The sequence below is a fragment of the Cyrtonyx montezumae genome, unplaced genomic scaffold (genome assembly GCF_038088225.1).
Source record: "Cyrtonyx montezumae isolate F1298 unplaced genomic scaffold, pur_monq_1.0 scaffold_8, whole genome shotgun sequence".
In the NCBI taxonomy this organism is placed as follows: Eukaryota; Metazoa; Chordata; class Aves; order Galliformes; family Odontophoridae; genus Cyrtonyx; species Cyrtonyx montezumae.
The window spans coordinates 77,010,710-77,026,821 of record NW_027072089.1 but is presented as its reverse complement, the minus strand read 5'-3'; the positions used below and the strand labels follow the sequence as shown (position 1 = coordinate 77,026,821).

At 45.6% G+C, this 16,112-nt stretch overlaps 1 protein-coding gene across 1 annotated transcript in view; it reads right to left on the bottom strand.

Annotated features, from left to right (window-relative positions):
• Positions 1 to 7,110: 7,110 nt before the first annotated feature.
• Positions 7,111 to 16,112, bottom strand: part of PHLPP1 (PH domain and leucine rich repeat protein phosphatase 1) — a 140,939-nt gene continuing 131,937 nt past the window's right edge. Inside the window, exons 15-18 of the mRNA XM_065752666.1 lie at positions 14,366 to 14,470; positions 13,235 to 13,429; positions 10,810 to 11,038; positions 7,111 to 8,918 (exon numbers count right to left, since the gene is read on the bottom strand). Coding sequence (XP_065608738.1) covers positions 7,782 to 8,918; positions 10,810 to 11,038; positions 13,235 to 13,429; positions 14,366 to 14,470 — 1,666 coding nt within the window. The 3' untranslated portion in view covers positions 7,111 to 7,781. The remainder of the gene's footprint in view (positions 8,919 to 10,809; positions 11,039 to 13,234; positions 13,430 to 14,365; positions 14,471 to 16,112) is intronic.

The window sequence follows — 16,112 nt, the reverse complement described above, 5'->3', positions numbered from 1 at the left end:
CAGCTACAATTTTTCCCAGCCCCCCTCTCAGGAGTAACAAATCCTTTGTCAAATTTCTTTATCCAGACCCACTGAGAACAAAAGTCCAAATGATTTTGGTTTGCTATGCTCTCAACTCATCTGACAGCTTTTAATAGTTACCTTCAATCTGATTAAAGGCCACTGCCAGTTTCTCATGTTCTTCCTACAATTGTAAGTAATGCCAGCGTGCGATTGCTTATACCTACACCCTAAGAAACACCCCCTGCCCTAGCTTCTTCCATTTGTCATCATGGCATTTGCAGGGACTGGTGGCTCTCTTAGACCTCTTGGATGCAGAACTTCTGCGGGAATGACTCAAGTCTCAGCTCCAATTCTGGATGCAGTTTGGCTCCCTGTGTGTTGTCCCAAGATGTTCTCTGTAGTAAGAAGCAATGACCCATGGGCAGATATGCCAGAATGTCAAGAATGAGGGTAGGTCACTGGGCCTTCCAGATTTACATGGCAGGAAAGTGTCCAAGATGAACACCTGCAGAAACCTTGTTTCTGCCCCTCACAGAACCACAGGGATTGGAAGGGACCTCTGGAGACCACCTAGTCCAACCCCCGGCTAAAACAGGTTTCCTCCACAACATGGAGAGCATGGGCACAAGCAGAGGGTCCACAAAGGGGCCAGAGCCCTTGGAGGGTCCAGTGATTGCCAGTTTCCTGCAAGCACTGTGCCTCATCTTTGTTTCCAGCCCTACCACCGCAAAGAGAGGTCACTGGGAAATAAAGCCATAGAGGAAATAAACATCAGTGCTGTTTGCTCTACTCACCTTCATGGAGAAACGTGTAGCAGAGGAGTGCAAGATTCCAGGAATAATCCTCAGAGGACTAGGGCAGGGAAAAGGAAGCATTCCTTCCCCTCAGGGTGGGCCATAAACCAACCAGGAGAAACCAAGCTCCCTGCCCACCACAGGGAAGTTTCTATGTTTACAGGATCCACAAGTGTCCTGGACAGGATTTTTGGTAAGGTCAAACTCACGCTTCTCACGGGTCGTGTTGTGGGCAGACAGACTTTCAACCGAAAAGCCTCAACTTGAGTCACTTCTGCTTCATCGGGAAGCTGAGCAGATTCGGAAGCTTCAGAAAGAGGAATAAAATAACCACTACCCTGACCTCTGTGGGTGCTAAAGGACAGGTGCAGGTGTCAAGGCTGGATCTGCCTGAGCAAGAGAAAAGCCTCGCTGCAGATGGTCCCCGGTGCCAGGCGCTGGGCTGACTACAGTAGATGATTTATTTTGAAGTCACTCTGCATCCCTGTTGGGTTTAACCTATCAATTCACACCTGTCTCCTTCGGCGCAGGAGCAAACAGCTTCAAGTCAGTCTGGGAGCAAAAATCCCATCTGAGCTCACAGACATTTGTTATCCACAGAGGAACCCCTCCCACAGCCTCGGAGAGAGATGAATCTCAATCAAAGCACTGATATGTGAAGTCATTTTTTTTTTTTTTGATAGAATGTCTCCCCATGTCCTTGTTTTGAGAAGGAAGCAGAGGGCATAGGTGTTTAGGATATCTGTGTTAAAAGAAAGAAAAAGAAAGTCCACACCACTAATTCTGCATCCCACTGCTCTGCTTAAGCTGCTGTGAAATGTTCATCGTGGTGGGCCGTGTCACTCTGAGCATCCATTTGCCTGTCTCCTTTATTCAAATAATTGTTGGTAAAATTAACTCAGCCTGGGGAAAATCTTTTCCACAACTCTGCAAACAAGCATCCCGAGATGCAAGCTGCTTCATTCTCCATGTAAAAGGCAAAACTGGGGGGGTTGGGGCCAAGGGAGAAAGATATTTGCTCCTGAGAATAGGCTCAACATAACCTTTACATTTACTAAATAATTCACTCATCTGGAACCATAAAACCATGATGGCTGGAAGGACTGTGAACATCCCCAGAATATATTAACTTCCACCGTGACTCAAGGCTTTTCCAGGGCAGTTTGAGCATACCTGATGGGAAGAAGCAACTCTGAACACAAAACAGTTGTGTGACTGCAGAAGCTGAGTTCAAAGCTCAGCTTTAAGGAAACTGCGATCTCACTTTACGTGACAGACTGCTTCGGAGTGATGAGAATACATACAGGGATTAGAGAACCAAAGAACAGTTGGAATGGAAATTGTTCTTTGGTAATCTGTGTATTTCACTCCCAAATGCAGATCTACCTTCGCCAGAGTTTGCTTCCTGTCAATTTTCAGCCTCAACTCAAATTCACTGTCAGTTGAGCTCTAACTACAAAGTGGACCTTCTGTAACTCCCATCTCTCAATTTCATTTGCAAATCTTACATATCTCCTTTCCTGAGGCTCCGATAAGTTATTAAACAGGATCATAACCACGTTGCTTGTGACAGCTGGGACACTCATCATTACTCACCTCTTTCCCATCCATCCATCTCCAGGAAAAGGTGGCATTCAATCTATTACAGCAGCTTAATGCCAGCCCAGCATAAAAGCGTAACAGATGCTCGCCACCGCCCGTCATAAATAAAACATGAGGCTCCTTGCAAGGTCTGCAGATCGTCACTGCGCTTGATGGAATTGGTTTTGATGGTGGCAGTGCAGGATTGGAAAGTCGCAGGATGCCCTTCATTACTACAAATGGGCTACTGATCTCCAGCTGTGCCATTAGCACACATTGCACCTGCTGCTGGACTTTGTGGAGCTCGTAGGACACGTAGGAAAGCTTAAATGTGAGAAACGCATCCGTGCACAGGTAATTAATTTCTCAACAGAATGGATAAAGGCTCACGAGGCAGACAGGCACAGGAAGGACCATACTTCTGAAGCAGGCTTTGAAATACTACATGAGAAACAATAGCAGAGAGGTTTAGACATCTGTATGGAAGCCTTGAATTTTTTGCTAACCCGTACTGTCATCCTAGTTAAACATGGACAGCTGAAGTGCGGGAGGAAAAAAAAGAGCTGAGGTTGGCCCAGTTGCTTATGGAGCATTGGAGGTTCATTAGCTGCAAATACACCGCGTGCATCGCATACGTGTTACTCACAGTACCCAGATTTATGGTACCAGGCAATGCCTAAATCCATCATCCACACACCCACAGCACTTCACACCCATGCAGCCCTTCTCTGCAGAGTATGAGGGATCCAATGCAGCAGCTTCCCAGCCCTCGGGGCAGAGTTCTGGGCACACAGTGGTGGAAGCCGCGTGATGTTGGAAGAGCTGGAGACAGAAAACTAAGAAGTTTAAGACTCCCTAACTGGAGATTATTGGTGTGTTGGAGTGCATAAGCAGTTGGAAGGGCATTTTTCCTTCCCATGGATGGCAGGAATGCCTCCATGGGCGTGGCTGTGTGACTGAACAGCTTCGTCTGAAGGTGTAAGCAAGGACATAGGAGCACGGGTTTCACTTGAGCCCTTGGCAAGGAAGCTGTAGCCCTATCCTCACATCCTGCAGTAACACAAGGGGGAGCCCCTGTAGTTTTCAATTAGCAAAAACAGCAGCAACACATCACTTTCTGCCCCACATTCCAAAGCTCAGTTTCAATTAAAAAGAGGCCCGAAAGCCACTTGTTACCTTCGTGACAAGGAGAGTGCTTCTGGCTCAGACAGGTGCAAGCCACAGCTCACCAGGAGAGCAGGCCGGGCGACTTTGGGCTCACTTTTACCCTGTCCTAATTTGTCATTTCAAGGCACTTCAAGAGCCCCACAGAAAGACTATGCTGGTACCAAAGGTGACTGAGAAACCTCGTGGTCAAATTCTGCCCACCATGATGAGAGAACAGGGCAACGCCTTTAAGTCCTCATTAAATGGCTCTGCCATAGGGACTTGCCAACTCCCGGCACTCCCAAGGAACAGCTTTGGCTGCTAGGGCACAAGTAGCCATTTGTTCTAAAACTTCAAAAGTCATAGCTGGTTTTGCTCTCCATTGTCATCCAATTTTAAACACAGAGCACCTCACTGCACGTTCTATGCATTCAGCTCTTTGGGATCAGGAAAAGCATTAACAGCAAGGATTTTCTCCTCTCCCTCCTCTGTAGGGTTTACAATGAAACAGCATCTTACAAGTCACTGACTCACACACTTCTGCTGTACCAGCCTTCCCCCATAGCTGCGTCTTAGTTTTCTTTAAAGCACTCCACAGCATATACTGAACAAGCGAAACAGTTCCATCTGTTCTGTGAGTCAACGGTGATTTCACTGTTAAAACACAGGGACTTCTCTTCGTGCAGCTGTGCTAAATCCAACAGGAGAGGAGAAGGGCACGCTGAGGTCGGGGCATACACTCCAGACAGCATCACCCTCTCGGGGCAACATCTCCCTCCAGCAGGTTCAGGCACAACGTGCTGGTCCTCGCTGCACAGCAGATGCCAGCATGCAGGTAACAATTGGATCAGCCAGAAGCAAATCAATGAATCCAATGATACCGCAATAAATTGGCCCTGAAGCGAGACAATTGAATTAACAAGGCAGGATGGCAAAGCAGGTTCACTGAGAAAAGTATAAATGCAGTCATTTAACAGAAACCTTGTAGTCCTGGTTCCAGCTGAGAGCAGATCCTTTTTGGGCCAGCTACTGTCCACACTCCCCCCTCCAGCCTAAGCCCTGGACCCAACTCCAGAGCAGAGCTCAGATCTGCTCAACTTAAGGCTTGAGGGCCAACTTCTGTTAGACAAGCTCATCTCTCCATCCACAGCAAGCAGCGGCCAGGGAAAGCAGGCTGACTGGGCCAAGGATACTGATTTATTTGCTCCTCTGAAGTCCTACTGCATTGCTGGAAATAATTCAAGCCCTTCTGCACTCTTGAGCTGTAGACTGGGTTATTCTAACTGAGCCACTCCAGTGAATATTTCCAAGCTGCAAGTTTGAAGCCAAAGGACATCATCAGTGGCTGGTGCAGAGATAATGGCAGAGAGATGCAGGATTGTATCATAGAATGAATCATAAAATAGCTTGGGTTGGAAGGGACCCAAGGAATATCAAATTCCAACCCCCTGCCACAGGCAGGGCCACCAACCTCCAGATGTGGTACTAGACCAGGCTGCCCAGGGCCCCGTCCCACCCGGTCTTGAAAACCTCCAGGGATGAGATATCCACAGCCTCTCTGGGCAGCCTGTTCCAGCACCTCACCACTCTCTCTGTCAAGAACTTCCCCGATATCCAATCTAAGCCTTCCCTCCTTGAGCTTAAAACCATTTCCCCTAGTCCTATTACTATCTACTCCAGTAAAAAGTTGATTCCCCTCCTGCTTATAATCCCCTTTTCAATAGAGGAAGGCTGCAATGAGGCTTCCTTGCAGACTTCTCCAGGATGAACAAGCCCATCTCCCTCAGCCTGTCTTTGCAGAGGAGCTGCTCCAGCCCTCTGTATAGATATATATCTGTGTCATCTGGCAAGGCAAACTGCAGCTTCTCAGAGAGATGAGTGGATGCTACTGTTCTCCAGTGCTATTACTGTCAGAACCCAGATTTTACTTCATCTTGGCTAAAACACCGTCCCCTTGGTGGGGCTGACTGAAGCGATTCAGGACACATGCCTCTAACACAAAGGCTATCTATTCAAACATCACTAGAGGACAGCTAATGTCAGGGGAATCCTCAGAGACTTGTGACGGTGCACGATACTTCAGTAACACCTCCTCCCACCTGGATGTGCCTCCAAAGTGACAGTGTCACGCTTTGGGATGTACACATGTACAATTTGCTAGGACACTGCAGGTATGAGTTGAAAGCACAACGGCTAGCGAGCATGCTGAGATCATTACGAAGAGAATGCTCAAAAGGTAACGTATGGGGCACTGCAGTAGCAGCACGGCCATCTCCAGTAATGAGGGAGATACTCTGCACGGATATTTGGCTCATTCCGAAAGCAATAAGCCACAGGAAGGCAGCAGCACCACAGCACTGGTTATCAATGAGGAGCCCCTGCCCTGCTCTGAATGCACAAGCATTCAAGCCAAGGGGTTGCTCATGCACAACAAAATGCATTATGTAAGAGCACTACAGCAGAAAGCAAGATGAAAGAGCTTTCATGCCACAAAAAGGGCTTGCATGCAAGCAACAGAGTAACTCCTCAATGCCATCATTTCTCCTCATTTAAAGTTATGTTCCAGGAAACGAAGCAGCTATGCTCATTTTTCTGCCTCCAGCTACCTGCCTCCTCCAGTCCGTGCATTTCTGTTTGTCTCAGATATGGCTGCTGGCAACTTCCAGGGGACTCAAAAGGTTTGAGCACAAAGGCAGCGTGACTCTACATTTCCTTCAGCCCAAATCCTTCCCTTCCCTGCAGCCCCTAGGCCTCATTTCTGCTACAGCTGTCCAATCCTGCAAACAAATCCTCTTCTTTTTTCCAGCAGATATTCCCGATTGCTCAAAGCATATGAAACGTACTGATCACTTAATCACAAACCCGCGTACGATGGTAACCAAAAACAAGTCAATGACCTCAGCTCCAGTGCTCACCAGATAAGGACATATTAACACCCTCTGTGAAAGAGGGCACAGATGCTGAGCACAGATGTCGTCTTCAGACGGGTGAGAAATCCTCTGCCCAAATCCCACTGCTTCAATGCTACAAACACACTGACTCCGGAAGGCAGTCCTGAAAGGGCGCATGCTGGAAGCAGTAGGCTTTGGTGTGCTCTCAGTTCTAACTGTGCTAATTCCTCACTGCTGTCCAGGATCTCTTCAGAGCATTTTGCACAGCTACGGGGGTCCCTTGCTTACCAAAACAGCACACGTGAGAATCTGCAGCTCTTGTCAAAAAAAGCATACACCAAGATGGAAAAGCATTATAACCTGTCACAGTCTGAACAGGCTGTATAGTACGTCGATGAAGTGCAGCAAGCTGTTTGAAAGCTGCTGCTCAGCTACCCAGACAAAAGCAGACATCGTTTGTAAATTTCATATTTATTATAACAAAAATTATGACATGTTCATTTGTGCATTCAGCTTTAATATAACTCTCGGTTTGTAAATGTTCTACAGCAAATGAGCTCTATACAATCATGCTGGTTGTGGCAGCAATAAGGAACACAAATAAAACGTGTTTGTAAAAGTAAGGGTAGAAAGAGAACAGAGGAAAAAGTGGGTTCCTTTCAATGGTCTCCACCACCTAGCTCTAGCTAACTCCGCTTGCTACGCTCAACGACCAGGGCCCGAAGAATTGCTTAAGAAAAGGGTCAGTTTTTCAGGTTGTGTCCTTAATGCCAAGGCTACAAAACATGAAAGCATCACTATACAACACTGAGCTATTTACAGTAATTTCCCAATCAACTGTTCTCTCAGAGAAAAATTAGTGAATCTCAGTGACTTAAGTCACCTGAAAGAGTAAAGCAACTCCTAGGAGTTAGTCTCCATATTCTACAAATGTCTATCATTTTCAAGACCAAAAAAAGCCTTTTCTCTCAAAGAAATACAGTATTACAATATTACTTAAATCATTTAGCACTGGCTACTGCCCTGCTTTTCAGACAAAACAAACAAGCCATTTTAAAAAATATTACATCATCATCTGTTTCTCAGCAATATATTAAACCTTTTTATTATTTTTTTGTTTGTTTTTTACACTTGATATGTTAAGGGAAGATTAACTATCTTAAACTTTACCATAAAGCATCTCTAGAAGAAAGTCAATGAATATTAAACCTAACAAACCGAAAAGCTGCTGTTATCTGTAGTGGCAGGATAAAGAAAAGGAAGTGTATAAAGGAAACGTGGAAGGGAAACCCCTGCTGTAGCATGAGCCCACTGGGTCCTGCACTCACAATATCCTTGCCTGTTCATCTCCGAGCAGCTCAGTGGGTCATAGTGGCGTATCGTAGTAGTCTGCCAGGTGGTCCATCTGGTACTGCCGCTGCTGCTGCTGCTGTTGTTGCTGTTGCTGCTGCTGCTGTTGTTCCTGGTGCTGTTTCATGATCTCCTTGACCTCTTCTTCCAGCTCTGGTGGGATGATGAACTGGTCATCTGGGTCCGGCTGTGCCGGAGCAGCAAAGTATCCCCCTGTTTTTCTGAGAGGTGCATCTGTTGCAACTTCAATCAAGTTATGGCTCCTCTCTTGGGGTGCCACAGAGCCGTTCCCCCTCCGACGCCCTATCGTGCCTGTGGCAGAACACTCAGCTTTCTTGGGAAGGCCGGGCTCATCTTCATTGGCACTGATGACAATACCTTCATCACTGGCTTCCACAGGCACTTGGAGAAGCTGCTTCTCCTTCGCTCGGCTGCAGTGGATGTCCACCTCCACTTCCACGCGGCTGCCGTTGGTGAACACCCCCTCTATGGGCTCCTCGTCGTCGCTGTCAAGGCCGTTGTCGGAGAAGGCGCTGGAGAACGTGGCGCTGGAGAGCTGCCGCTGGAAGGAGTTGGACAGGCAGACGGGGTGCAGCATGCAGCGCTGCTCCCCGGGGTAGGCCGGGCTGCTCTCATTCATGGCGACCTGCGGAGGTTCGTCCGAGGCAGTGGACCCCACCTCGCTGCTCATTTCTGAGGTGGAGATCTCGCTGCTGATCTCTGAAGCCATGCCGCTGCTGGAAGATGGCATCCCGAGGGCATCTGCCGGCCTGTCCTTGATGACCACGTTGACAGACTGGGGGAAAATGCCTGGGCTGGGGGGTGGGACCCCATTAAGCTCACAGCAGCAGAAGCTGTCCTCCGTAACGTTGAGCTGAACCACGACCGCACTGATACTGTCGTTGCAGCCGTAACTTTGGGCCAAAGTGCAAAGCTTCTTTGCAGCTGCCAGCGCATCAGGCACGTTTCTGACTGCTTCCACTGCCTCATCCATCGAGAGGCTGTCCCACAGCCCCTTGCTCCCCAGAATGAAGAACTCATCTTGTGGAGTTAAGGTAATGGACTGGACGTGAGGACGGGGCACAACACTTGGGTGAAGGAATGTGTATCCCAAGATTCGCGTGGAATCTGTCACACCATTCACTTTGCCATCCTGAAATTAGAGAGGACAGAAAATCGGAAACAAGGCAGACAGATACACGGCACTCCCATCCCCCCGTGCTCTACCAGTGCCTGTTTGTGCAGCACCCCAGTCACAGCCATCTACTGACAGGCAAATGGAAAAGCGACTCGCAAGGATGCGGAGCTGGGATGAGAACACAGCGACGGCTGGTTTCTAACCTTGCACTCAGCCCCCTACACTACTGATTTGTCATCCGCATCACCTAAGCAGACCAACAAAGCAGAAGACTGCAACAAAGACCCATCTATTCTGCTCCTGCAGCTGTGAGAGCCAACTGGACTAACGTTTTACCCGTGAGTCAGACTTGTCCCTCCTCCGCCCATAATATCTGGCTTTATACGGGGCAAAATCACACACAGCTCCATTTGATATAGGGGCAGGCCATTCACTTATGACTGTTCTCTTGCAGGTGCAACAATTGTAGATTTCATCTTGGCTCATCACTTCAGATACTGAAGTTCATTTCAAACAGCTTCAAATGAAGGAAGTCAAATGCAGCAGAGAGCAAGCCTGCATTTTGCAGTCAGCTGCACTGTAGTGAAACGTTTTACATGCTCTAATTACTTACTACGCTTCCACTTATAAATAACATTTCCAAAAGAAGGAGGAATAATATTTGAAGGGAAGGCACCAGTAGAAAGAGGCATACTGGAGAAGTAAATCTCATGCATATCCAAATCCCAAGATCCTGCTCTGGTTAGGATCTGAGCTGCCAGAATAAGCATAGCGAGCATCTGAAACAGCAAGCCTGGTTACTTGGCAGCCTGTGGAGAGAGCTGCAGCCCACTAATTGTGTGTTCGAGACCGACAACAGAGGTGAGGATTTACGCTCATTTGGTCCAGCTGATGACAGTAGCAATTATTATACAGCAAATAACCACAAAAAAGCAAACCAAGACTAAAAAAGCTTCCCCTCTAAAACCTCGTCAGCTTGTTAACTTCCCTATTAGGATTCTAACAGAAGTGATAAGCCATTAACAAAGCATGAAATCAATGAGTCATCTCAAGATTCAGCACAAGAAATCTCCCTTTTCCTTCACTGAGCACAATGACCGTGCCTCAGTGATGCACGCTACGTTGGAGTGACTCTTTTCTAACTTGTCACGTTTGAGATTCCAGTCATCATCTCTCCCTGGCAAGATTAATAAGCACACGATTTTATTACACATGCACACCTGCTCATGGGTGTACAGAAGTGAGTTTTTGCCCTTTCCTCCCCCACTGAGAGGATACAATATTTCTCTGTTCCTAGGCATGTGTCACACGAGGCAATGCACAGCTGACAGTGGTGGCTTTAAGCCTGTAATAAGGCAGCAAGCAGCTTTCTTCTCTCTTACGGCCCTCCAACTGAGCAAAGGATAGGTTCTTCCTTTTAGGCAACTGCTCTCTTCAAGAGCCACTTGGCAGAGGGCACCTCTGGGAACAGACAGCTCAGACAACAAAGCCAATCTGCCAGGAGTAAGGATTCTCCTACAGTAAGGATGGCATAATTGCAAGCGCTCAGCTCTCATCTTTCTGGATTGAGGGGATCTTCTTGACAGCATCAACACATTACTTGCTCTGATCATCTCAGAGGAAAGGTGTCAGCTTCCATTTCACCACAGTGTGCTCACAATAATTCAATCTCAGAGAAGCTAACCAAAATCTAGTGTGGAAATTAGATGGAAAAACAACTTAATGGCACAACTGCATGGTATGAATCACCTTGAAAGGAGAAGTACTACTCTGGAACTCATACTATTAATACTGTCTCTTAGAGACCACAAATACAGATGTGTAATAGCATATACCACCATGCAAGTATCCTCAAAGGAGGCTGCGACTCGCAACAGCCCTTTTACCCACACCAGAGTTCTCTAACCTCTGTGATAATGGCCTTGTGCTGCTTAATCCTCTTCAGCTCTTCTTCACAACTCATCACATAACACCTGGACAAAGGCAGAGGTTTCCCATTCCGGCAGAGAACAGTTTGGCACTTCCCCACATTCGCTGAGGTTAACGTGAAGCATCCGCCAGGGTCCATGGGATCATGTTTTATATGGCAAAGGACAGCAGAGCCTCCAAGTTTTTGTCCAGCTGTTCCGAGTTTCCTGGAATTTAAACAAAACACTGATTGTTCTTTAATTGAAAAACAAGTATTGTGGGTTCTAATGAGAAGCAACTGCTATTCTGCAACCACAAGCACTGGGGACACTACTGGATCACTGGGACAAAAACAAAAGTCTCCACTGAAGACCACGACACTATAGCAACATTGCAGAGTCATCATGTGCAGCTCTCAAGCCGTGTGCTATTTACAGCATGGTGCAGATACTCCAATCTTAAAATCAATTTTAGAAAAATCTCTGCACTCCAAAGAGCCGCACAGTCAGCTCCCTTTCACTACACTTGAAAGAAGTCTACTTTAAAGGTCACACAGAGGGGAACAGAGAGGGTTAGAAAAGCATCGCAGGCTAATAAATTGAGTACAGGTAGAGTTTAGAAAGAAGGACGCGTTAACCAGAATTTGGGCTCCTGGAGCTAAAGATTTTCCTATGAAAAATAGCAATTTTAACCGTAGAGATCCAAGTTCTGAGCAAAAATAGACATTAGAGGTTCATTGCTTTGTGATGCCTTCAGAATAATGCTTTCAAATACTTAATGACCAAAAACCACAGTAGCTATTAATTCCACCATAAGAAGGCATGCTTCTCATTCATCATACTGGTTACCTGTTAAACAGGTTCTCTGAAATACTTATGTTTGCTGTTTTAGCAGGGGTCACAATAAAAACAAAACAGAAATAAGGACAAGGAAGCATAGACAAAACTAAAGTTTTCAGGATCCTGTCATTACAGTGTAAATTCATTTCAGTACTAGTCATTTCACTTGCCTAAATTGAAATAGGACTGAAAAAAACATCTATCCTTGCCAGTATGTTGTTGATCAGGGCCTTGTCCTACAGTAATTAAGAACTGGAAAACTAATTACAGAGGCTACGAAAATCTATATTAAGACTAAGTATAGCTTGCAAGAACTTTTGATTGAAAATACTGGGGAAACAATGCACAAGTAAACTTGTACCCAGGCTTCAATATGCTTTTCTGTGGTGTTTTTTTCTTTTTTTTTTTTTTGAAGGCACTTCAGGAATGTTGCATAGTATCTGCAATAATCTTCAATGAATGGCTGTATGCAACTAGAATGAATGCTATTTTCTGGTTCGCCAAAGGAATGGTCAGCTTACTTTGACTCACGCCCTGCCTCCCACAGATACAGCTCTTCTGCAGGAATGTACATTCCTGTGAAAGTCCATGAGTGGGAAACAAAACCACTCAGTAAATGCTTTCAGCATTCAGAATTTATATTGTTTTTTGAAGGTTTTTATTAGATGGAAACCTTCTCAGCTACCACTCTAACCACAGCAATTATGCGAGAGGCAGCATTTTCTCTTTTGTTTATAAGGTTCAATACCATCCCGCTGCTCCTATTTCCCAATATCAGAATTTGAATATTTCCTCTTCCAGAGCTGCAGCAATTGAATGGCAAGTGATGCTGCTTTCAATATGATCCATTTCCTTCATCTAGGAGCTGCTCATTTGCTTTCTCCCTTGTTTCCCTGACCTCTTTCCTTCTCTCTGCTCAGTTCCCTTCATACTTCTCCTCCACTCAGTGTCTCTGCAAGCACAATTTCTCATTCTGTCAAAAAGAGTGTGCACACACACATGTGCTACTACACTCCCATCTACTGTATCACAATCTTTTCAAGTGGGTCTTGCGTCAATAATATTCTTAGGTCAAAGGAATGACACGAGACAGGCTTTCTTAGGGAGTCAGAGCACGTTTTAATATTTGCATGGCTTTAAATAATCTGACTTGGTACAGAGAGGGACAGGATCAGCCCAAGCTTTTCAGGCAGTAATAGTAAGGAAAAGATAATCAAGAAATTCATACCACTGTCTTGGCTACAGCAAATTCTGAGTCCTAAGACTTAAAGTACATAACAGAGAAAAAGAAAAAATGCTAGTCAAACATTTAATAATCTTGAGGTTGAATATCCTTTTTGTTTGGGTGGGTGGGAAAAAGTTGGGACTTTTCTCCTCACATCTGAAAAGAACAGGAGGCAACATCCACAAAACAAGCAATAAAAGAATACAGAGCTGCCAGAAACTACTTTTTCCCTCCCACCTTTCTTCTCTCCTTCCCACTTCTTGTAGTATGTAAAGAGCATGCAACCAACCTGCAAACAGACACGTTGCCCACTGAGCATACACAAAGTAAAAAAAAAATGCTTCAGATCCAAGACTCACCTCTGCATGACAATGAAAGTGTTGATCATGTATTCTTCTTCATTTTTTGTTTTCTGTAGCTCTTCTGCCAAGATGTCACTCATGGTGCACTGCAACAGGTATGGTACTTCCACATTGCGGTCACCATCAAAAACACCATAAAGTGCCTCTCTGTTGTCACAGAAGTTATTGGCTGACAGTGCTGCCACACACAACCTAGTAAAGCAAAGAACAAGAAGATTGCTACCCAGCACCAATTTCTTATATTGTCATTCCAAGAAGATGCAGCCTGGACCAAGAGCCAGTTTTAATTAATTCTTTTCACGAGCTGCTCACAACTGCGTTCTTCTGTGGAGAAGAGGAAAGGCCCATTCCACAACGCTAAGGTGGGGAGAGAATTGTCCTGGAAATTCAAACCAAGACCTAAGTGTGGTCGTTCCTTTTTCACACGTGGAAAAGTCCCCTATTTGTACAAAACAGGGGACCAGCTTATGGGGGGAGACAGGTGGAAATACATTCAAAACATCATCAGATTAAACTGCACATGCCACACCAAGAGCCATCTTTATGACTCAGCATGCTGCTGACCAAGCTATGTGTTAAATAAGTAAATAGCAAGTAAAGGTTTGCTTGGCACTTGCTAGGGAAACCTAGGTAGCAGAAGATTTCTAAAAAGGTATTTAAGGAACAAAGAGATTCATCACTTTGCCAGCGACACAGAGACTCATAGACTCTTGGTGTGTTATTTGTCAAGTGCTGCCTCAGTCGCAGAAGCTCCACATGCTATGAATATTCAAGAGCTCTGGCCATTCTACTTCTTCCTTTAGTATCTCTGATTTGCTCAGTAAACATCCTTTAGCTGAAGATAAAGAAGCTTTGCAAAGAGGAAAATGCTATTAAATGCATCAATCTTTTGCAAATACCAAAGTTTGCACAGACAAAATGTGTCAGTTACACTTGTATCTTAGCAACATTCCTGACAAAGAAGAAAGTTGAGATCCAGGCAGGGGCCCAGTATACAAATATAGAGTCATGGCATGGCCTCTGCCTTTGTGAGGCCCAAAACACCCCCAAACTGAAACAGCAGATCTCTTTGTATCTAGTGCTCTGCTGCTAGGATGCTTGAATAATAAAAACAACTTCGGCTCTTACTTGTTTTTAACTCCTGATGCCTCTGTGTAACCGTGACTCCACACTGCTGGAGCTCCTGAAGCATCGCCAGCCGAGGGCTGGTCAATCTTGAAACAACGGATATTGCTGTAAGAAGAAAGGAAAAGATGCACTGGATTCACAGGCTGACATGATTCAGCTTAAGTAAGAAAGAACAGCAGCTTTTTTCTTCTCAGTTCTTAGGAACACATGTAATAGAATAAAACAGAGCAGGATGTCTAAAGCAGTTGGTCTTCTGTGCATGTCTACAAAGAACAAAAAAGCAGTAAATAACCAAGCCCCTACAAGGGTGTCAGCTGCACTGTTTCCTTACCCAGTTTTTCCTCTCCCTACCATCACCCCTGAGATATTTGTTTCCAACTTGGCCCAGTGGGAATGCAAGACCAATTTGTCACCAACTTAATGTAAGTCAGTATAGGGAGTGATTTTTCAACTTACGCCCTTCACACTCATGTTAAGAACAAGTCTGTGTGACCAGCATCAGCCCCTAAAGTAAAAAATAAGTCATCTGAAACAGCTATGCGTAGTAACAGTCTTCTATGAAAATGCCCACGAGTCAGAAATCAGCTCCATCCCAGCACTGCCCTGACTTGCAAGAACAGGTCTGCAGCCCAGGCTGTGAGCACAGCCCTTCTGCCTTCAGTAATTTTACAGCCCAGATTTTACCTAGGCCCTTGATCCTCTACCCTCCAATTTGCTACCAACGTAGCCTCTAGCTTGAAATTCAAATACCTCGCATAGCGCAATAAAGGCTTGAAAAGGGACCATCCCTATCTGTTTGTGTGCTTCTCTTCATAGCCCGGCTTTGCTGGGGAGAGATGACCTGCCCTGTGCTCCCTCCCCTCTCTTCCAAAGGCAGGGAAAGCAAGCTCCCCACGCACTGCAGGAACTTCAAAGGCACCCAAACCTTTCATGAACGAAATGAATCATAAAAGGATGAGCAGAAAGGTCTAACTGCTCACTCAGAGGATTCATCTTTCTCCATCCAAAGCCCCACCTGACCTGAACACACAAGGAAGCCTTTTTTTGCATTTTACAGCCTTCCTCAAATAACCTGAGGGATTGTCACATCCACTCTGATTTATTTTAATGCTAATAGTCAGGACATACATCAGCTAGGGCCCGCTAAAAGCAAATAAGCTATAAAAATCATGTTCGAGCCATTGGTGTTTTGAGCCCTTGGCTTTGCAGCCCTCTGTGTGACAAACATAAGGCAAACACCTCATCAGAAAAGTATCTGGTCCTGATCAAACTGGAAACCCGGATCTATTCTAAAGTAGCAGATAGTCTACCTCTGACTGTACCTGCAAAATACTACAACATACAGCAGCAAGTGCACTTTCTTCTCAGGCTTCTCATACAAGGCACTTATTCTTTAGGACAGAGGAACTTGGATCAAAAGGGTTTTTCCGTCTCCCCTTGTAGCTGGGTTGACTGACCTTGGGGCAGGTCAAGGACACAGGGTTATATCAAATGCTTCCCAGCAGTGGTAATTAATAAATAAATAAAGCTACCTCAACACATCTTCCTCATCTTCCTCAGTACATCTTCCTCAACACATCTACCTTCATCTTCCTCAGTAGTGTAACTGCAACTAGATCACGTGCTCATAAAGGAACAGTACCCACCAGCACATCCTACACAGCAAGATGAGCTAAGGCTACCATGCATTATGCTTTACTTTCCCCCAGTTCAAGATGTTATAATTGAACCAGAAGCTCCTTCCTAA